At 34.9% G+C, this 23,426-nt stretch overlaps 1 protein-coding gene across 5 annotated transcripts in view; it reads left to right on the top strand.

Annotated features, from left to right (window-relative positions):
- The window catches only part of Kiaa1328 (KIAA1328 ortholog), a 286,260-nt gene that overhangs the window by 147,547 nt on the left and 115,287 nt on the right, over window positions 1-23,426 (top strand). For 4 of the 5 annotated variants that reach the window (XM_047526441.1, XM_047526445.1, XM_047526444.1 and 1 more), the window contains 2 exons: window positions 162-835; window positions 20,379-20,486. In XM_047526441.1, the coding sequence (XP_047382397.1) occupies window positions 162-835; window positions 20,379-20,486 (782 nt within the window). The remainder of the gene's footprint in view (window positions 1-161; window positions 836-20,378; window positions 20,487-23,426) is intronic. The other variant, XM_047526442.1, reaches the window with a different exon arrangement.

Genomic DNA, 23,426 nt, shown 5'->3' on the forward strand with positions numbered 1-23,426 from the left:
CAAACCTGTTAGCTATACGAAATGCTATCATTTAATTTTTTAGGAAAAAAAACCAAGAGCTTTTTATTTGTGAACATGTATCATTGATTTTTGAAAGGCCAAAAGAAAGAACTTGTTTTATTATGCTTTTACTTGACAAGAGACGTTGTGTTTCTTTTTAGGTAACCAATAGGAAAATCACTCCCCGGTCTTCATCTGTAGAACTGGATGGTTCTTACCTGAGTGTAGCCAAACCACAAACCTTCTGTCAAATCAAGCGAAGGCCTAAGTCTGCAAACCAAGACTCAGCTTCAGAATCCCAGATGGAATATAGGAACAATTCTTTGAAACCAGTAACCTTTCATCATCCCAAAGAGAATCCAGACAGGGTGTCATCAGAGACCAGAATATGTAATTATGAATCTCCAGGGAGAAAGCCAGTGGATACAGAACCAATGGAAAAAACTCCACAAGAAGAACAGAAGATGAAGGAGCATCTACATCTTAAGCCTACTCCACCTAGTCAGTGTTGTGGTCATAGACCTTCTGAAAATGAAGATCATGTTCGTGAGAGCCATCCTACAAACATAGTGTCTCAGTATTCCAAGACAGAACCAGAATCATGCAGTCATTGTGGACTTTCTTGGGCATCTCTCATGCATGGTGGAGGGGCACTGCAACCCAGTGAAACTGATGTCAAAAAGCAACTCTCAGAAGATAGAAGGCAACAACTGATTCTTCAGAAAATGGAACTGGAAATCGAAAAGGAGCGTCTGCAGCATCTGCTGGCTCAGCAGGAGACAAAACTTCTCCTAAAACAGCAGCAGCTTCATCAGTCTCGACTAGATTACAATTGGTGAGTCCTACCTATTCTTTTTAACAGTGTCTATAGTTTGGAAAACACATATAAAATAGCTGGTGTATTACTTCAGCAGATGTGTAGGAACAGAGATTCTTCCAGTTCTTGGCTTGCTCAAGATTCATTATAACTATGGCTACAAAGTAAATTCCTGTCTTCTATGAAAGACCAGGAAAATTAACTTGTCTTCCAAAATGTTATATTAGACTATCTACCTCTAAGCAGTTCAGTATAATTTGGTGGATTTCAAAGATTAAAATTTTTAAATGATAATACCATTGTGCAGAATCCTTTGCTGTTTGATGTCAACTATTAGGTATCAAGTAAAAACTTAGGATTTTAGGGTATGGAATCAGATTGTGAAGAAGTGTGATTAGCTGTCATCACTCATATTTATATCTTTCATTATATAAAACAACAAATGATGACTGATGGGAACCTTCTAAACTTAACCCTTTCTGGTCATGAAGCAAAACCTGTTTAATAACTGATTCTTATAAACCTGTCTACATCTAAACTGTTCTTTTAACAGTTCTTCTCTGAGAACAGTATCAAAGCTAAATTGCTTTTCTGTTACTATATAGTGTTTAAAATACTTTCGTAGCAGAATCATAAAATGTGCTCTTAATTTATTCAAGAAAAATAGTAATAAATCAGATAATTTTATTTAAAACAATAAAATGTGGTATTTATACCTTCTAAAAATAATAAATTGCAAAAGGGGAGTGCTTTTATGTCTGCCATTTCCTTTTTGGTCAAATTGCCCATTTTTCCTTGTACATATTCTTACTAGACACATGCATCCCAGACACAATAATAGTGTTATTTTCTGTTACCTCTTAGGGTCAGTTTTCTTTTACTTACAGATTATGCCTAATATTTGTAAAATTCTAATTGCTTTGAGAGTCTTGACATTTTTCCCTTCGTGTAATACCTGCTCTTTTGGGACATACAAGTTATCTTCCTCTTTCTTTTCTTCATTATCAAAGAGACCTATTTTCATTTTTGAAATGTGGGGGCTTTCAAAGTAAATGAAAATGAAAGTTCTTACAGGATTGTCGCCAAGACTGCAGTTGCTTCATGTTTATGACCCCAATCCCTAATCCTCTATAGGCTGTCCTCAGAACTTCATTTAAGAAGCATTCATTGAATGTCTGGGATATGTCAAGTATCATTTTAGGTGGCTGGGATAAGAAATGATTCAAATGTGGTCTTTGCTTTGAAGAGGGTACAATCTAGCAGGGGAAAATTGATAATATTAGAATAGGCATCCTGTTCATTTGTATAGCATTGTATATTCAGATAATACTGCATAATGATAATACGGTCTATATTGTGCAAGAGATTTAGGAAGCAAAGAGTTTGAGCAAGTTTTATATATGTGTAAATTACAAAATGTATACATATTCATAGGTCTGTTAAAACTTTATTTCATAATAATTACTTAGGCACAGGAAGTTGCAAAAAACAGCACAGAAAGTTCCCATGTATCTTTTACCCAGATTCCTTCATTGACTGTGTCTTGCATAAGTATAATACCATATCAAAACTGCTAAATTAACATTGATAAAATGCATGTATATACTTGTATGTATGCCATTTTATCACATATGTAACTATGTGAAATCATCACTATAGTTAAAGCACAGAATTCTTTTGTCACCACAAGATTTCCTTTCTTACTATCCTATTATAGTCCCACCCACTCACTTCTGCTCGCATCCTCCCTAACTCATGGAGACTACTAATCTTTTGGCCATTTCTCTAATTCTGTCATTTTGAGAATATTATATCAGTGAAATTCTACTTCTCGGAAAAGATTGTGTGGAATTGGTGATAATTCTTTAAATGTTTGCTAGAACTCTCTAGTGAAACCATCTGGGCCTGGAGATTTCTTTTGAGGTGTTTTGAAATTACAAGTTTCTTAATACATATAGGGCTATACAAATTACCTATTTGATGTTGAGTGAGCTGTAGTTTGTGCTTTTTTTTTTTGTTTTTTTTTTTTGTTTTTTTTTTTTTTTTGTTTGTGCTTTTTGAGAAACTGGTTCATTTCCTCTGTCATTAAATTCAAGTGTGATCTTGGTTGCTGAGACCAGCACAACCAAACTCGGGTCTGGTGAGGGACAAAGGGGAATTGGAAAATAAAGATTCACAAACACAGATTTTGAGGATGCAGCTGGGATCAGTGGAGTTCTGCTCCTGATGGCAATGCAGATCTAAAGAATTACGCCAACAATCTTTATTTATATATGTCTCGTTATCAGGTTACAGACTATTCCACCATTATTCTTTGTATTTAGGAAAGTTACAGAAACTAGGACATCTATGTTGCTTTTCCACAGTTGCAAAGTGTAATGTTAGGAGCTTTGTGTAGTTCTCAAGAAAGTCCATTGTTCAAAGTTACTGTAAAGCGTGCAGGAACTGGAGAACCAGAAGCGGAGCTGGCAAAACATTGTGGTTGTCTAGCATAAGACAACCCGGCTTCCTTCCCAGGAGCTGTGTGCCTGAGATCAAGGTCAGAGCTGATAGGGCTCTTGCACAGAGCCTCCTCATGCAGGGCATTGCTGCAGCAGCTAAGCTTCCTGTCCCCTTGCACAGAAATATTCCCAGTCACCTGGCATGTCACAGCCATGAGGTCATCAGAGACCCCCAATCTCAGTCACTGCTCTCCCATCCTTGTGTCACTGCTTTCCACACTTGGTCTTAGTATTGCCTCATTACCTTTTTGATATCTGAGAGTTTGTAGTTGTATCTCTCATTCTTTATCGGGTATTGATAATTTATGTCTTTCTATTTTTCTGTATTTATTTTGCTGAGGAATTATTTTAATTATTCAAAGAACCACGTTAGTTTTCTTCATTGTTCTTTTTAAAAATTTGTATGTGTTTCTTTTAGTTATACATGACAGTAGAAATGTATTTGAAATATACATACATGGAATGTAACTTCTCATACTTATGGTTATACATGATGTGGACTTACATTGGTCCTGTGTTCATACATGAAGATAGGAAAGTTATATCTGATTCATTCTACTGTCTTTCCCATTCCCCTCTCCATTCCCCTCACTCCCCCTGTTCAATCCAGTGAACCTCCCTTCCTCCTTCCCCCCTGCGTACTGAGTCTATGTCTGCATATCAGAGAGAACATTCAGCCTTTTTTGCGGGGGGGATTGGCTTTTTCACTTAGCCTGATAGTCTCCAGTTCCACCCATTTACTGGAAAATGTGATAATTTTATTTTTCTTTATGGCTGAGTAATATTCCATCGTGTACATGTACTACATTTTCTTTATCTATTCAACTGTTGAAGGACACCTAGGTTGGTTCCATAGCTTGGCTATTGTGACTTGAGCTGCTATAAACATTGATGTGGCTGTGTCACTGTAGTATGCTGGTTTTAAGTCCTTTTGGTACATACCCAGGATTGGGAAAACTAGGTCAAATGGTGGGTTCCATTCAGGTTTTCTGAGAAATCTCCACTAATTTCCAGAGTGATTGCACCAATTTGTAGTCTCACCAGCAACATATGAGTATACTTCCCCACCCCATTCTTGCCAACATTTATTATTTGTATTCTAGATAATTGCCATTCTGACTAGAGTGACATAAAATCTCAGTGTAGTTTTAATTTACATTTCTCTAATTGCTAGAGATTTTGAACATTTTTTCATGTATCTGTTGACCAATTATATTTCTTCTTCTTTGAATTGTCTGTTCAGTTCCTTTGCCTGTTTAATGATTGGGTTGTTTTTCTGGTGTTAAGTTTTTTGAGTTCTTTATATATCCTGGAGTTTAATACTCTCTCTGAGGTGAAGGTGATAAAGATTTTCTCCCATTCTGTATGTGCTCTCTTCACATTCTTGATTGTTTCCTATGCTATGAAGAAGCTTTTTAGTTTGATACCATTCCATTTATTGATTCTTGATTTTACTTCTAACGCTTTAGGAGTCTTGTTGAGGAATTCAGTTCCAAGCTCTCATTATGGTGATTTGGGCTTAATTTTTCTTTTACTAGGTGCAGCATCTCTGGTCTAATGCCAAAGTTCTTGATCCACGTTGAGTTGAATTTTGTGCAGGGTGAGATATAGGGGTCTAATTTGATTTCATTGCATATGGATTTCCAGTTTTCCTAGCACCATTTATTGAAGAGGCTATCTTTTCTCCAACGTATGTTTATTGTGCCTTTTTCTAGTACAAGATAACTGTATTTATATGGGTTTGTCTCTGTGTCTTCTATTATGTTCCCTTGGTCTTCATGTCTGCTTTGATGCCAATACCATACCATTTTTGTTACTATAGCTCTGTAGTATAATTTAAGGTCCTGTATTGTGATGCTTCCTGCTTCTCTTTCTTTGCTGAGGATTGCTTTGGTTCTTTTGGGCCTCTTATTTTTCCAAATGAATTTCATGATTGCTTTTTCTATTTCTATGAAGAACACCATTGGAATTTTAAAAGGAATTGCATTAAATCTGTGTAGTGCTTTTGGTAGTATGGCCATTTTGACAATATTAATTCTGCCTATCTAAGAACATGAAAGATCTTTCCATTTTCTAAGGTCTTCTTCAATTTCTTTCTTTAGAGTTCTGTAGTTTTCATTGTAAAGTTCTTTCACCTCTTTTGTTAGATTGAGTCCCCAATTTTTTTTTTTTAGTCTATTGAAACTAGGATAATTTTCTGATTTCTCTTTCAGTTGATTCATTACTGATGTACAGGAATGCAATTGATTTATGGGTGTTAATTTTATATCCTGCTACTTTGCTGAATTCATTTATAAGTTCTAGAAGTTTCCTGGTCGAAATTTTTTGGGTCTCTGAAATACAGAATCATGTCAGCAAACAGGGATAGTTTGAGTTCTTCTTTTCCTATTTGTATCACTTTAATTTCTTTCTGTTGTCTAGCACTGGGGGCTAGAGTTTCCAGGACTATGTTGAATAGAACTGTCAAAAGAGGGCACCCCTGTCTTATTCCAGTTTTTAGAGGGAATGCTTTTAGTTTTTCTCTATTTAGAATGATGTTGGCCTTGGGTTAGCATATATAGCTTTTACTTTGTTGAGATATGTTCCTACTATCCCTAGTTTCTCTAGTATTTTGAACATGAAGAGGTGCTGTATTTTGTCAAATGCATTTTTTGTGTCTATTGAGATAAGCATGTGATTCTTGTCTGTAAGTCTGTTGATGTGATGAATTCTATTTATTGATTTCCATATGTTGAACTAATCTTGCATCTCTGTGATTAACCTCACTTGTTGATGGTGCACTATCACTTTAATATGTTTTTGCATGTGATTTGCCAGTATTAAGAATTTTTGCGGGCTAGGGATATAGCTCAGTTGGTAGAGTGCTTGCCTTGCAAGCACAAGGCCCTGGGTTCAAATCCCCAGCACCACAAAAAAAAAAAAAAAAAAAAAAAAAAAAGAATTTTTGCATCTATGGCCATCAGGATATTGGTCTGAAATTTTCTTTCCTTGATGTGTTTTTGTCAGGTTTTGATATCAGGGTAATACTACCTTTATAGACTGAGTTTGGAAGGGTTCCCCCATTTTCTATTTCATTGAATACTTTGAGGAGGATTGGTGTTAGTTCCTCTTTGAGAGTCTGATAGAACTCAGCTGAGAATCCATCTGGTCCTGGACTTTTCTTTGTTGGTAGACTTTTGATGGCATCTTCAATTTCATTGCTTGAATTGATCTGTTTAAATTTTCTCTGCCTTCCTGACTCAATTTGGGTAGGTCGTGTCTCTAAAAATTTGTCAATGTCTTCAAGATTTTCTATGTTATTAGAGTGTAAATTTTCAAAATAGTCTCTGATTGTTGTCTGTCTTTCAGTAGTGTCTGTTGTGATATTTCCTTTTTCATCACCAATTTTAGTAATTCTAGTTTTCTCTCTCTTTTTTCATTAGCATGGCTAAAGGTTTATCAATTTTATTTATTTTTTCAAAGAACCAACTTTTTGTTATTTGTTTTTGTTTTTTGGATTGTTTTCTTTGTTTCAGTTTCATTGATTTCAGCTCTGATTTTAATTATTTCCTGTCTTCTGCTTTTGGTGTCAATTTGTTCTTTTTCTAGGGCTGTGAGATGTAATGTTAGGTTATTTATTTGTTGACATTCTATTCTTTTAATGAATGAGCTCAATGCAATGAACTTTCTTCATAGTATCCCAGAGATTTTGATTTGTTGTGTTGCTATCCTAAATTACCTCTATGTATTTTTTTATTTCATCCCTAATTTCTTCTGCTTGCCATTGGTCATTCAATATTGTATTATTTAGTCTCCAGGTACTAGAGTAGCTTCTGTTTTTTATTTTATTATTGATTTCTAATTTCATTCCTTTATGGTCTGATTATTATCTCTATTTTCTTTTTTGTATTTGCCAAGAGTTGCTTTGTGACCTAAGATACAGTCTGTTTTAGAGTATGATACATATGCTGCTGAAAAGAAAATGTATTCAGTCATTGATGGATGAAATATTCTATATATGTCTGTTAAGTCTAAATTTTTAATCGTAGTTTTTGGTTCCATAGCTTCTTAATTTAGTTTTTGTTTGAGGATCCATCCAGTGGTGAGAGAAGTGTGTTAACATCATCCGGTATTATTGTGTTGTGGTGTATTTGATTCTTAAAGTTGAGAATGGTTTGTTAGATGTTCATAGATACTCCATTGTTTGGGGCATAGTTACAATTGCTATGTCTTGTTGATATATAATTTCCTTAAGCAGTATGAAATGTCCTTCCTTGTTCCTTCTGATTAACTTCGACTTGAAATGGACTTTATCTGATATGAAGATACAAGCCACTGCTTGTTTACAATATCCATGTGAATGATACGTTTTTTTCCCTTTCTTTTTCCTTCAGTCCATCGATGTCTTTGCTTCTGAGGCCAAGACATATTGTTGTGTCTTCTTTTTTAATCCAATCTGCCAACCTATGTCTTTTGATTGATGAATTTAGGCCATTTACCAATGTTGCTATTGAAATATGATTTTTATTCCCTGTCATTTTAATTATTTTTTCTTTATTCATTTTTAAACATTTTTTTTATTTTTTGCATTTTATTAATTGTAAACAAATGGGATACATGTTGTTTCTCTGTTTGTACGTGGAGTAAGGCATACCATTTGTGTAATCATAAATTTACATAGGGTAATGTTGTTTGATTCATTCTGTTATTTTTTTCCTATCCCCATACACCTCCCACCCCTCTTTTGCCTCTGTACAGTCCTTCCTACCTCCATTCTTGCCCCCCTCCCACCCACCATTATGTGTCATCATCCGCTTATCAGCAAGGCTGTTCATCCTTTGGTTTTTTGAAATTGGCTTATCTCACTTAGCATGATATTCTCCAGTTTCATCCATTTGCCTGCAAATGCCATAGTTTTATTATTCTTTATAGCTGAGTAATATTCCATTGTGTATATATATATATAGATATATAGATATACCACAGTTTCTTTATCCATTCATCGATTGAAGGACATCAAGTTTGGTTCCATAATCTGGCTATTGTGAATTGAGCAGCTATGAACATTGATGTGGCTGTATCTCTGTAGAATGCTGATTTTAAGTCCTTTGGGTAGAGGCCGAGGAGTGTGATAGCTGGGTCAAATGGTGGTTCCATTCCAAGTTTTCTGAGGAATCTTCACACTGCTTTCCAAAGTGGCTGCACTAATTTGCAACCCCACCAGCAATGTATGAGTGTTCCTTTTTCCCCACATCCTCGCCAACACCTATTGTTGCTTGTGTTCTTGATAATCTCCATTCTAATTGGGGTGAGATGGAATCTTAGGGTAGTTTTGATTTGCATTTCTCTTATTACTAGAAAAGTTGAACATTTTTTCATATATCTGTTGATTGCTTGTAGATCTTCTTCTGTGAAGTGTCTGTTGATTTTGTTAGCCCATTTGTTGATTGGATTATTTGTATTCTTGGTGTAGAGTTTTTTGAGTTCTTTATATATTCTGGAAATCGGTGCTCTATCTGAAGTATGAGTGGCAAAGATTTTCTCCCACTCTGCAGGCTCTCTCTTCACATTGCCAATAGTTTCCTTTGCTGAGAGAAAGCTTTTTAGTTTGAATCTATCCCAGTTGTTGATTCTTGCTTTTATTTCTTGTGCTATGGGAGTCCAGTTAAGGTAGTGCACCACAATCAAGTGGGTTTTATATCAGTAATGCAAGGTTGGTTCAACATCCAGAAATCAATAAAGGTCATTCACCATATCAACAGACTTAAAGTCAAGAATCACATGATTATTTCGATAGATGCAGAAAAAGCATTTGATAAAATACCGCATCCCTTCATGCTCAAAACACTAGAAAAAATAGGGATAGTGGGAACATTCCTTAACATTGTAAAGGCCATCTATGCTAAGCCGATGGCTAATATCATTCTAAATGGTGAAAAACTGAAAGCATTCCCCCTAAAAACTGGAACAAGGCAGGGATGCCCTCTTTCACCACTTCTATTCAACATCGTACTTGAAACTCTAGCCAGAGCAATTAGACAGACAAAAGAAATTAAAGGGATACGAATAGGAAAAGAAGAACTCAAACTATCCCTATTTGCTGATGACATGATTATATATTTAGAGGAACCCGTAAATTTCACCAGAAAACTTTTAGAACTCATAAGTGAATTCAGTAAAGTAGCAGGATATAAGATCAATGGTCATAAATTAGTGCATTTTTATACATAAATGATGAATCTTCAGAAAGAGAAGTTAGGAAAACTACCCCATTCACAATAGCCTCGAAAAAATAAAATACTTGGGAATCAATCTAATGAAAGAGGTGAAAGACCTCTACAGTGAGAATTACAGAAACACTAAAGAAGGAAATTAAAGAGGACCTTAGAAGTTGGAAAGATCTTCCATGTTCTTGGATAGGCAGAACTAATATTGTCAAAATGGCCATACTACCAAAAGTCCTATACAGATTCAATGCAATTCCAATTAAAATTCCAATGACATACCTTATAGAAAATAGAGCAAGCAATCATGAAATTCATCTGGAAGAATAAGAAACCCAAAATAGCTAAAGCAATCCTTAGCAGGAAGAGTGAAGCAGGAGGTATTGCAATACCAGAACTTCGACTATACTACAAAGCAGTAGTAACAAAAACAGCATGGTATTGGTACCAAAATAGACAGGTAGTTCAGTGGTGCAGAATAGAGAACACAGACGCAAACCCAAATAAATACAATTTTCTTATACTAGACAAAGGGGCCAAAAATATGCAATGGAGAAAAGATAGCCTCTTCAACAAATGGTGCTGGGAAAACTGGAAATTCATATGCAACAGAATGAAACTAAACCCCTATCTCTCACCCTGCACAAAACTCAACTCAAAATGGATCAAGGACCTCAGAATCAGACCAGAGACCCTTCATCTTGTAAAAGAAAAAGTAGGTCCAAATCTTCAACATGTTGGCTTAGGATCAGACTTCCTTAACAGGACTCCAATTTTAATTATTTCTGGTGTTTAATTTGAATTAGTTTCTCCTTTGATTGACTATTTTCCTAGCGTAGTGCCTCCCTTCGCTGGTTTTCACTTTTCTTTTTCATTTCTTCTTCATGAAATATTTTATTGAGTATGTTTTAAAAAGCAGGCTTTCTAGTTGTGAATTCTTTTAACTTTTGTTTATCATGGAAGGTTTTATATCATTGTCAATTCTGAAGCTTAATTTTACAGGGTATAGTATTCTTGGCTGGCATCCATTTTCTTTCAGTTTGGTATATATTATTGCAAGACCTCCTAGGTTTGGGAATCTAGGTTGAGAAATCAGCTGAGATCTGGACTATTTTCCCTCTAAACATAACTTGTCATTTTTCTCTGGAAGCTTTTAAAATTCTTTCATTCTTTATGTTAAGTATTTTCATAATAATGTGCCTTGGTGTGGGTCTGTTGTAATTTTGTATATTTGGTGTCCTATAAGCCTCCTGTATCTGATTTTCCATTTCATTCTTTATGTTTGGGTAAATTTCTAATATTATTTCACTGAACAGATTGTGCATTCCTTTGGTTTATATCTCATCTTTCACAATAAATCTTAAATTTGGTCTTTTCAGGTTATCCCATATCTCTTGGAAGTTCTGTTCATAGGTCTCTTAATATCTTTTCTCCATGGCCAACTTTATTTTCAAGATTATATATTTTGTTTTCATTGCCTGAAACACTGTCTTCCAAGTGGCCTAGTTTGTTGATGAGGCTTTCCATTGAATTTTTAATTTGGTTTATTGATTCCTTCATTTCAAGGATTTCTGCTTTTTTTTTTTTTTTCAGAATCTCTGCCTCTTTATCGAAGTGATCTTTTACTTCCTGTATTTTCTCTCAGATATCACTCCTTACGTTATCCTTTGCCTCACAGATAAGTTTTACTATGTGCATTCTAAACTCCTTCTCTGACATTTCTTCCACTGTGGTGGCAGTGGATTCTGTTATTGAATCTGTTTTCTTGGTTTGCTTGGGGCAATTTGTTCCCTTGTTTTTTCATGTTATTTGTGTGCCCAATCTAACACTATGGATCTGAAGCAGTAGTTTCTACCCTGTAAATTTATAGTGTCCTTGAAGGTTTCTAGTACCTCACCATTTAGAGGGAAACAAATAATAACAACTAATACAAACAATATTCAGCATTAAACCAAATAGTTCCTGCTATGATGTCTACAGTTTTGTTAAAATAAACAGAAATGATATATGGTCAGTTATTGTTTACAATAAAAACAATAAGCTTGCCAAAGGGTTTACAATTTTGAATGGTAGACAAGTGGAGAACAGAAGAGATGTAGGATGTGATGACTATGAGGGAAGAGGAGAGAGAATAGAAGTAAAATAATTAAAGGAAGACCTAAAGAGAGAACAATAGAGATTGACTGTTAGCAGAAGAAAGAGAGAAGAAGATTTGAGGGAAACAGAAAAGTAGGAGAAAAAATACATAAAGTAAAAATTTTTAAATGAAAAAATAAAAGAATATAAAACTGAAATATACTAATCAAGATTCCTAGTCCTCAAAAAACTAATCCATAAAAAATAAGTGGTTTCAAAAATTCTATAAATGAGAAAAGAAAAAAACCAAATATGAATATATATAAATGTCATGCAAATTAAGGTCAAAATTAAGCAGAGAAAAGAAAAAAGGAGAAAAAAAGAAGAAGAAAAAAAAGATCTCAATGAAAAGTTAAAGAATCATTTTCATTGGAGTTCAAAAGAGTCAGCTTCCCTTCTCAGCAGTTAGGTGGGGTTGTCTGGAGTATGATGCTTGCTCCACCTCCACCCTCAGGGTGGGGTTGCTAGGGAGAGAGGTAATCCCATAGGCGGAACTTCTGGAGCGGGTGTTGAGGCTTAGGTGGGCTCCAGGCTCTTTTCTGGATGCCAGTTAGTCTAGTGATTTTAAATCAGCACACCTCCAGGGCCCAACAATTGCTGGAAGACTGCGTCTCCCCTGAGTTCCACTCCTGTGGTAGAGGAGCCAATTTTTGGTCCACTACATCACCTGCATACCCCAAGGCTCCTGGTCTCGAGTTCAGTCTCCAAACTCAATCTCTGCGTGCCCCAACACCCTTTTGAAAGCCTGGCCAGGCATGTCTTTCCTAACCAGTCCTGCAAACTGCAGGATTGGAGGGAAGTTGGGGACAGGAGCCAAGTGGGTTTCCATAACCAGTTGTAAACCTCTCTCCACGTTTGATTTTCTCCTGCTCACTTAGGCACAGTCCATGTCCTGCAGTGCGCATTTGCCAGACCTGTATTATGGGCCAGACTCAGGTCACCAGGAATTGACTCCCTCAGCTGCTGGCCCTGTACTTGGCTGCAGAATGGGAGAGATGCAGTTTCTTTCCCATACAAGGCTATTGTGCAGCACACCTTTCAGTTTAGTCAGGCCCTATCTTTGATCTGTATACTCTTCCACCCAGATATGCCTCTCAGGTCTCCTAAAAATGTGGGTTTCTTTAATTCTCTTATCCCTTCACTGTGCTTGTGGAAGGATTACTCTGGGTGGTGACTCCAGCCACACCAGTGGTTATAGCACTGAAGATTTCTTCCTTATTTTATTATATCCAACCTCCTGAGTCCCCAATCTGCTTTCAGTGTACAGTTTTAAATTATAGTAAAGTCACCCCCATCTTTTTTTTTTCCACCCATCTTGCTGAGAAGCTGCCTGTCTGCTTTCATGTCTTACGGCAACAAGGAAAGCAAACTCCTCTATCCCGCCATCTTGAAACCTCCTTCTTTATTGTTCTTCTGTTTTCAATTTCACTGATTTCTGTTATTTTCTTTTTGCTTATTTTGGATTTAGCTTATTCTTTCTAATTTATTAAAATGGAAACTTAAATTATTATTTTCAAACTTTTCCTCTTTTCTGCCAGAAGCTTCTAATGTTATAAATATCCCTCCCAGCAGTGATACAGCTGTATCCCACAAATTTTGATATGTTGTCTTTTCATGTTCATTAAATTTGGGTATTTTAAAAATTTCCTATGAGATTAAGATCTATAAGTTATTCAGAGGTGGTGTTTAGTTTTCAAGTTTTTCAAGATTTTCCAGTTTTCTTTCTATTGAATTTGTAATTTGATACCATTGGGGTCACATTCCACACTCCATATGATTTCATTTTTTAAAAAATTGTTAGCTTGTTTTAGGTCCCATATGTGTTCTATCTTGACACCTGTTTTGTGAGTGCTGGAAAGGAATGTGTATTCTGCTACTGTTAGTTGGAAAGTGTTCTATAAATATCAATTATATCCTATTATCTGATGGTATTTTTGAGTTGTTCTGTATCCTTTTAGATTTTCTTCCTGGTTCTATTAATAATTGAGAAAGGGGAGATTTGAAATCTTCAACTACATTTGAGGATATATCTGGTTTTCCATTTAGTTCTATCAGTTTTTGTTCTACCTAACCATACCTCTGTTATTTAGCGCTTATGCATTTAAAATTGCTATATCTTCTTTGTGGACTGATCATTTCATCGTTATATAACATCCTTTCCTGTCTGTAGTCATTTTCTTTTCTCTAAATTCTCCTTTGTCTATTTTTAATATAATGTTTGTAAGGTATATGTTTTTTCATCCTTTTATTTTTACCCTATATATGTTGTGATTTTATAGTGAATTTTTAAGATTTCTCTGAATCACGTTATTTTAAACCAGTGTGCCAGTTTTTATTTTTTAATTGGTATGTTCAGACTTTACTTTTAACGTAATTTGTATGCATTAGGGATATGTCTGGCATTTTGTATTTTTGTTTTCTGCTTGTTCTCTGTTTTAATTTCTGTGTTTTCTTTTTCCTGATTTCCTGTGAGTTACTTGAACAATTTTTTAGAATACATTTTAATTCCATAATTCTATGGCATCTTTGTGTATATCTCTTTGGATATATTTCTTTTATTGGTTGCTACAGATATTACTCATACATAACATCATAGTCTATTGGTATTATATTTTACAGTTTAACCTTATTATCTAGGGATGCATACTAAAAATATACAGAAATCTGCATGGTCCACTTCACATGTAGTAGAACAATCTTCACTTTACAATAAGTATCAACTGTTTATACAGTAGACAGCACTTAAAGTCACAATCTTAAAGAAAAACTTCATTTACAAAAGAAATAAAAGGTAAATACACAATTACTACTTCTAAAAAGCAGCTGCTTTGTTCAGAGTAGAAGTTTTATGCCTGTACTGAAAGAAAACATGATCACAAATAATGAAAACAATGAACAAATGAAAAACAATTTTAGGATGTAGAAATTTTACCTACCTCTCCCCTTCCCCATTTATAATCATTTTAAAGAGTTCCTCTACATTCATTGATAACTACATCAGAAAACATTCCAATTTTTGTTTTAGTCATCACATTTAGAATAATTTATAGAATAACATAGAAAACTGAATAGAAGGAAAGTTTATTGTTTTTATCTATATTTTTATTTTCATTTGTTCCTTGCTAATATTCTAAGTTCATCCCCTCTTTTATTATTTCCTTTTTTGTTATTGTTTGTTCCTTTTGTTTTGTTTTGTGAACTCTACTTAGCCATTCTTTCAGAAAAAACCTTCTGACAACAATTTCTCTTAGTTTCCCTTCGTATGAGAATATTTCTATCTTTGTATCATTCTAAAGGATATTATTGCTGGATATAGAATTCTGAGTTGACAGTTCTTTTTTATCAGTATTTTTTAAATGTCACTTCCTTCTGTCCCCTGTGTCTTCTGGTGTCATTCAAATTATTTATTTTTATATGTAAAATGTTATTTGATTTTTATAGTTTTCAAGACTTTTTTCTTTGTCTTTAGTTTCCAGAAGTTTTACTGTGATGTGTTTTGTTATGAATTTAAGTTTATCTTGTTTGGACTTTGATTAAATTCTTTCTATTCTTCCCAATCCCCCCCACCACCCTTATTTTAACTTAGCACCTGCATATCAGAGAAAGCATTCAACCTTTGATTTTGGGGGATTGGTTTATTTCACTTAACATGATATCCTCCATCCATTTACTAGAAAATGCCATAATTTCATTCTTTTTTAAGACTGAATAATATTCTATAGTATTTATATAGCACATTTTCTTTATCCTTTTTGTTGAAGGGCACCTAGATTGGTTCCATAGTTTAGCTGTTGTGAGTTGAGCTGCTATAAACATTGATGTGGCTGTGTTACTGTAATATTAATATTATATTAATATATTAATGGATAAAATACTCTATATAGGTCTGTTAAGTTTAAATTATTAATTTTGTATTTTTTATATATTAGTTCTGTAGCTTCTTTTTAAGTTTTTGTTTAGAAGATCTATATAGTAATATGAAAGGCATGTTAAAGCCACCCAGTGTTATTGTATTGTGGTTTCTGATTTTTGTTATGGAGAAGGGTTGTTTGAAGTACTCAGATGCTCCATTGTTTGGGGTATAAGTATTTATAATTGTTATTTCCTATTGTTGTGTGACAACAAAATGGGTATTGGTTTATTTCACTTAACATGAAATTAATGTTATTAATTTGTCCCTTCTGATTAACTTTGGCTTGAAGTCAGACCCCTGCTTGTTTACAATATCCAGCCGAGTGATATGTTTTTTCCCATTATGTCTTCTATTTCTTTTCAGAGATTTTTCTGGGTGTCTTTGTTTTGTTTTGTTTTGTTGTTTCAAGCATGTTCAGAAGTGTTAGAAGTGTTTTTTGAAACATTTTTATTGTGTATGATTTAATATTAGATAATTCCAACATTTGTCATCTTGATGTTGGCTTCTGTTGGTTGTCTTTTCTTTCTCAGGTTGAGATTTTCTTCATTCTTGGTATGTTGAGTGATATTCAGTTGCATCCTGAACATTTCAAGCTTATGGTATGATATTCTGGGTTTTACTCAGATCTTTATTTTAGCAAAGGAGTTGGATGCCTTGTAAGAGCCAGTGGAAAATGGAAAATAGCCTCTGACTTGGCCTTTGTTTTGAAATAAGGGAAGCAGCTACAGTTTTTCCCATGATGTTTTGACTAGAGTAGGGTACTTATTGTTTTGAAGTTTTCTATCTTGTAGACTACCCCCTTCCTGAGTCTGATTCTTTGGAGAGAGAGGCCAGGACTTTCCAGTTTCTGGGTCGACAACTTTTCTTATATCCAAGGTATATGAGGCAAAGAGAAAGCCCTAGAAATTTCACCTTGTTCCTGTAGACCTGGTCTACTTTTTCTGCCTGCCTTTTCAAGTCTTATTAGTTTTGTTTCAATATGATATCTAGGAGTTTTAGTTGTAGGAGTAGGGAGATGTGTATTTACTTCATCTGTTCCAGACCTGAAATTCCCTAGAGATTTTAGTAAGATGGAGTAATAAATATATAAACGTTCAGTGCATTCAATGGGTCAAATAATTTCTAATTTTCTTCTAATTTCATTTATCTAACTCATATGACTCAGATTTCATCAATTATATTTTGTCATTTTCTATTCAAAAATTAGACTTTTGTCAAGTGAACAAAATACTTTGCAAAGCAAAATTATCAGGAAGGTCTACAATATAAGTCTCACGAGGCACACCTATAATCCCAGTAACTACAGAGGCTGAGGCAGGAGGATTGAGAGTTCAAAGCCAGCCTCAGCAGCAGCGAGGCACAAGCAACTCAGTGAGACCCTGTCTTTAAATAAAATAGAAAACAAGACTGTGGATGTGGTTCAGTGGTCGTGTGACCCTGGGTTCAATTCACACACACACACACACACACACACACACACACACACACACACACAAAATAAACAGTATAAGTTTCATAATGAGAGGAGAATGCCTATTTTCTGTCCTTAACCTTGAAATTTGTTACTTCTCTGAAAAACAACTCAACTGAGCTGGTTCAAGTTCCTTCTTGGGTCCAGATCTCATCATGCTAAATTCCTTTTTGGCTATGTTTGTCTTATGTGCTGCTGAGTTCCCCCTCCTTGAAATGGTTGTCATTTGACTTTCGTGCATTTTCCTAGATGGGTAGGAATTATCTCTGGAAGGCATTATTTTCTTTCCAGCTTTAGGAAACCCCCAGTGTTTTCCTTTAGGGCATTTTTAATAATCTTGTGTAGCTTTTGTGATCTAAATATTTATAAACCATCAGACAGTGTCCATTTGTAATACTGGCCATCAGTAGAACTGATCAGGCTTGTTTCTGGGGCCTTAGTCATCTTTTAAAGTCTTTGTTGCTTTTTGAGTCTTGACCATCAGAGTTCTGCCATTTCATTTGTCCTTTAAAGCTAGAGTCCTAAAACAAAATTCTTCCCCATCAAGAAGTTAAAAAATCTAAGTGAGATGCCCAGATAAACAAAAGCTCAGAGCATTTTTAATCCCATGGCTTCCATCTCTTGTTCTCCTACTTAACTTTTGCCTGAAAAGTAAGCTGATCTACCTTAGTTAGCAGATACAACATAGAACTAGGAACCTAAATTTATCCACTTAACTAATCAGTATCATAGTTCATATTTCTAGGCTGAAAGTTGCCCTACTCTCTGGCCTACTTTTTAGATTTATGTAATTTTATCACTTATGATTTATCTGAAATTCAACTTTCTGCACATTAGTATCCTATACCAAGAATATCTATCTCAAATGAATTCTCCTAAGACATTGCCTTTATTGTGCCATTTCTGAATTTTAAAAACCCATAATAATTTCCTACTGGATTATGTGTATTCAAACAAGTGTGCAAAGCTTTTTATAATCTGTATCACCTCTCTACCCATTTGCCCCACTTTTCCTGAGAAATAAATTTTTTCTGAAGGTAAGTTGTGTTTCCTTGCAACTGTTCCCAACATACATTCACATTTCTTCCTCAAACCATACCTTTTCTTCTGACTTAAACATCTTCTTCCCTCTACTTTTCCATTTATCTACTCCCTTTCTATTCGTTACAGCACAAACCCCTCTACTTAAAATTTTTAGGACTAATTTCTTTCTTACCTAAGTTATTGAACTTACACAAAATTAGCCCATTATTGTTTTATATGTAATATAGTTCTGTAATTCATTTTAATTCCCCTTCTTTAAGCCCCCTACTCTGTATAAAACTTTATGAGAGGAATATCAAATCAACAAGACCTGGTCTTGACTCTCAGTATAGTACATATAATGTTACTCTCTAATTTATACATAATTTGAATTTTTATATATTATTACTGAATTTCTAATGTAAATGATGAAAGAACCTTGCTTCAATTACATTACTAAATTAATACTTACTATGCACATGCATTGGTTATGGTGCTCTGGATGCTTGGGGGTCATATTGGGAAACAATTTATAATTACTATCAAGTGAGTAGCATAGAATTCTTAATAGTAGTTCAGAATTTGGAGATGAACCTGTCTTTTTGGAATAACATTTAAGCATGACATTAACATTTATTTAAACTCTGATTAATAATTCATTCTGCCATCTTGATATTACACAATGGTCAATAAGCTTTCAAAAGGGTGTCATCTTCATGAGCCCTTTCTAGATTAATCTGAAAGGATTTATCCAGGATATTATTTATCACAGGTCAATAACCACCTTAAATCCTTTTGGAGCAAAGTAGTGTATTATGAGGAATAAAAATGAAGGCTAATTATAAATATTTAGCCAGACACTGTAGTGCACATTTATAATCTCAACTTCTCAGGAAGCTGAGGCAGGAGGATCACAAGTTCAAGGCCAACCAGGGCAATTTAGCAATACCCTGTCTCAAAAAAAAGAAAAAGAAAAACTTCTGGGGATGTTGCTCTGTGGTAGAGTGCTTGCATAGGATGTGTGTGCTCAATCCCCACTATCACAAAAAATCAATATGTATCATTTTTTCTCACTCTTACAATATCCTAGTATATGTACTCTCTACTTAAGATTAAAATACTGCCTTTACCATTTTAAAATGTGTCACCTTGGATGAGTTATCTGTCTGTGCCTTATTTAAGACATCTGTAAATACATAGAGTAAAAATAATTACTTCATAGAGTAGTTGTAAGGATCAGTGCAATAGTATATGTAAAGTGCATTCCTTCAATGGTGTCTCACATGACATTATCATTATTTCTACTGCTGCTTCCAATGCTGCTCTGACTGCTATTATTGCTATTATTTTTTTCACTCTGCTCTCATAATTGCCTGATTTTTAACATTTTGCAGTTGCATTTAACCAAACTACTTGTGTGTCACTACCAAAATTAGTCTCAATTAAACAGTAAGTTCCTAAGGGTAATTAATCTCTATAATCTCTGTGTATATTCTTGTATATAGATAGTTACTATTACAAGAATTTTTTGAAAATGATGACACCATAGGAGTGATGTTTTTACCTCTTCATGGTTCAATTTCATAGTTAAGAAAGATCCAGAAAACATTTCTACAAAACAGAGAATTGGGTAGTAAGTGTCACATATTTGTACTAGTCATTGACATCCAACACCTGGTAAGAAGACTTGTGCTGATTTCAACAGCTTTGCCCTCTCAGTACTTGCGAGAGTGGGGTTTTGGTGCAATTCTTATTTGTCTGTGGCCCAGAGGAAACATTTGGTCAGTGTGCTGTAGCACTAGCTTTTTGAAATGTGACTATTAGAAGTGGACACCTCCCACATAATATCAGACAGGGTCAGTGATTCTTAACAGTTACTAGAATTCCTGTTTAAACATTAGTGACCAAAATACACTAAACAATGAATAGAGGGACGCTTTAAATTTCTAAATAGATTCAAAGTACTTTGAACATATCTATAATTTTAAGTGTTTGAATTATATTCTGAACAACTCTCTTATAAATTAAAAAAAAACCTCAAAGTCCCATAAATCAATTTGTATTTAGTAATTACCCATTTGTTTGTTTGCTTGTTTCTTTTTGGTGTGGGGGAATTGAGCCCAGGGCTTTGCATGTGCTATGCACCTGCTTGAGCTACACCCCCAGCCTACCCATTTATTTTTGACAAAGGTTTATTTTGAAAATAATTGTTGGGAAGCAGCAGATCTAGCTGGAAGAGCATAGTTTTCTAGGGATTATCAGTCAGCTAATCAGGCTCCTCAGGATTAGAAATTCTCTAAATTTATTTTTACAGGTTAAGAACTCAAGCTGTATTTAAGTCTACAAAACTGGTTCCTGACAAAGAGTTTACTAAACCCCGAGAGCTCAATCTCGATATGAACGGGAGTGACTCTGGACCAAGGTAAAAAGAACTGGGAGAGGCAAAAAATATTAAGGGCATAGATATTTAGAATATATCTGGCATGAAGTTGTAGCTCTGTATTCATTTTTACTACTTTCTGACCATATGAATAATTGTCATAAGATTTTTTGAAAAAATACAGAAAAGTGTAAAGAAAATAAAAAGCAATTCATAATCCTATGTTGCAGATATACTTCTTTGAGCCCTCTTTCCTATTTTTCTTTATATGATTTATATTCCATATTAAGTAAAAGGGATTATATTTGTATATAATTTTATTTACCGTTTTCATATATATATTTATTTTATTCTTTTACAGACTGTATTTTGATTCATTATACACAAATGGGGTACATCATTTCATTTCTGTGGTTGTGCACAATGTAAATTCATACCATATGTGTAACATACATGTATGTAGGGTAATGATGTCTGTCTCATTCCACCATTTTGATCTAATTAAATACTTTGTGAAAATATATTGGTTCATTAAACAAATATTTAATGTGTGGCAGCTATGCCCAGTATGTATCTATTAGCCTGATATTCAGTAATACAGAATTTTGCTGTTATAAATTATTCTTTGATGAGCGTTTCTCTAAATGAATTTTTTACCTTATCTCTGCCCATGTCTTTGGTATAGTGGAATTACTAGTTTAAACATATATGAATATATGTAAGATTCTAGATTCATATTGCCAAATTATTTTCTATAAATGTTAATTCCTTTTATACCCTCAAGGCAACATTTAAGAATTCTTACTTTATGAAATTTTAGGTATTTTGGCCATTGTTTTTTCTTTCTTTTTTCCTCTCTCTATTCTTTCTTCATTCCTTTTAGTATTCCAATTACATGTATAATAAACCTGTAGATATTATCTCACAGGTCCCTGATAACTGCTAATTTTTAAAAATCTTTTTTTTTGTTGTTGTTGTTCTTCATATTGGGTAATTCTTATTGATTTATCCTCAAATTTTTCTGTTTTTCTGTTACCTTCAATCTGTTGTTAAACATTATAGGGGTTTTTTTTTTTTTTTTAAGTTTTGGTTATATATTTCACTCCTGGAATTTGTACTTGGACTTTTGTTATAATTTTATTTCTCTGTTAAGATTTCCTAATTTATTCATCACAAGCATATTTTTCCTTATTTTCTTGAGTATGATTATAATTCCTTTGAAGTGCTTGTCCACTAATTTTAACACTTGAGTCATCTTCTGGTTTATGTTGTCTAATTTTTCCCTTGAGTATTGATCATATGTTCCTAGTTTTCTATATGTCTAGTAATTTTGAATTTATTATGGTCATTGTGAATGACTCTGAAATTTTGTTATATTCCCCTGAACAGTGTTGACTTTTTTGTGATAGCAGGCAGTTAACTTTATTGAACTCAAACTCTAAGCCACAGAGGCCAGCCTGTAGGGTAGAACCATAGGAGTGGCTTGGCATGGGCTGGGCTGAATCCTGGGACCACAGGAGCTGTCCACTAGAGGGCAGGCCTGGAGACTATAGCTGCTGGGGCCAGTGTAGAGGCTAGATTCACAAATGTTGTCTAGGTGCTAGGCAGGCCTAAAACCTGAGACCAGTTGGTCCAGCATAGTGCTAACTGTGTGAGCCTGAGTCTGGAGAGGCTGGCCTGGCACTGGGGCAGCCCCTAGCTGAAGGCTGCTAGGGAACAGCCTGTCACTGGGACTCACCCACAGCCTGGGGGCCATTGAGGTGGGCTGGTGGTAAAGTGGGTCTAGGGAAGAAATTCAAATTTGCCAAGCAGGCCTGGAGTCTAAGGCAGAGAGATCCTACCTGGTGCCAGGGAAGACCTTGCTGCCTGGTGTCTGATGCCTTGAGCATCTTTCTGCCTAACACTGGGTTTTACGGAGGCAGGCTTGGTTTTGGGACCAAGGACAAAGCCTGATGCTCACTTCTCTCTTCTTCCTCATGGAAAGTCTCTCCATCCGCACTGTACTGCCTGGAGTTAGAGGAGGGCTGGTGTCAGTAATATAAAACTGTCCTTCCTTACCTCTTCTTCCTTTTTGTAGTACAAAGAGCTGCTGTGCTCTCTCACCTCCTTTCCTTAGCTCTTGTGAAGTTTTCATGTCTAGAGAGTTGTTCACATTGATTGTTTCTACAGTGAAAAACAAGCACTTGAAAGTTTTGTTTTGGCATCTTGCTGATATCCTCCTTCAACAAACGGTTTTGACTATATTACTTGTACTTCTAGTATTTGTATTCATATTTCTGAATAACAACTTACATGGTCATTAAGTATTGACTTTCTGCTATGGAAGACAATTTGGTTCTCATCAATAACCATGTACTTTCTCCTTTCTTCCTTCCCTCTGGAACCTCTCTCCCTGTGTTTTCCCTTTCTTCCTTCTCCCCCTCTCTTTAATAACATATCCAAATACACTGTTTCCTTCCATCTGGCCTCTCAATATGTCTATATCAAAATAGTTTTAAGACTGTAAATATTTTATGCACAGCTAAACCTTGTGTTTTACAATTATTACATTTAATTTCTATATGATAAATTACTTTCTCTAGAGTTTAAAAATGTCTTATTTAGCACAGAAAAGTAAATATTACATGATTTCATTTACATGTGGAATCTAAAGTCAAATTCAGCCAGGCATGGTGGCACATACCTGTAATCCCAGAAGCTCCGGAGGCTGAGGCAGGAGAATCACGAGTTCAAAGCCAGCCTCTGCAACTTTGTGAGGCCCTAAGCAACTTAGTAAGACCCTGTCTCAAAATTAAAAATTTTAAAAGGGCTCAGGATGTCCTTAAGTATCCCTGGGTTCATTCTCTGGAACCAAAAAATAAAGAAGTCAAATTCATAGAAGTAAACTGTAGAGTGGTGATTGCCAAAGGCGCCAAGAGGGTTGGGGGAGTAGGGAGGTGTTGATCAGAGTACCAACTTTCATTTAGCTAGGATGAAGAAGTT

The sequence above is a fragment of the Sciurus carolinensis genome, chromosome 15, assembly GCF_902686445.1.
Source record: "Sciurus carolinensis chromosome 15, mSciCar1.2, whole genome shotgun sequence".
In the NCBI taxonomy this organism is placed as follows: domain Eukaryota; kingdom Metazoa; phylum Chordata; class Mammalia; order Rodentia; family Sciuridae; genus Sciurus; species Sciurus carolinensis.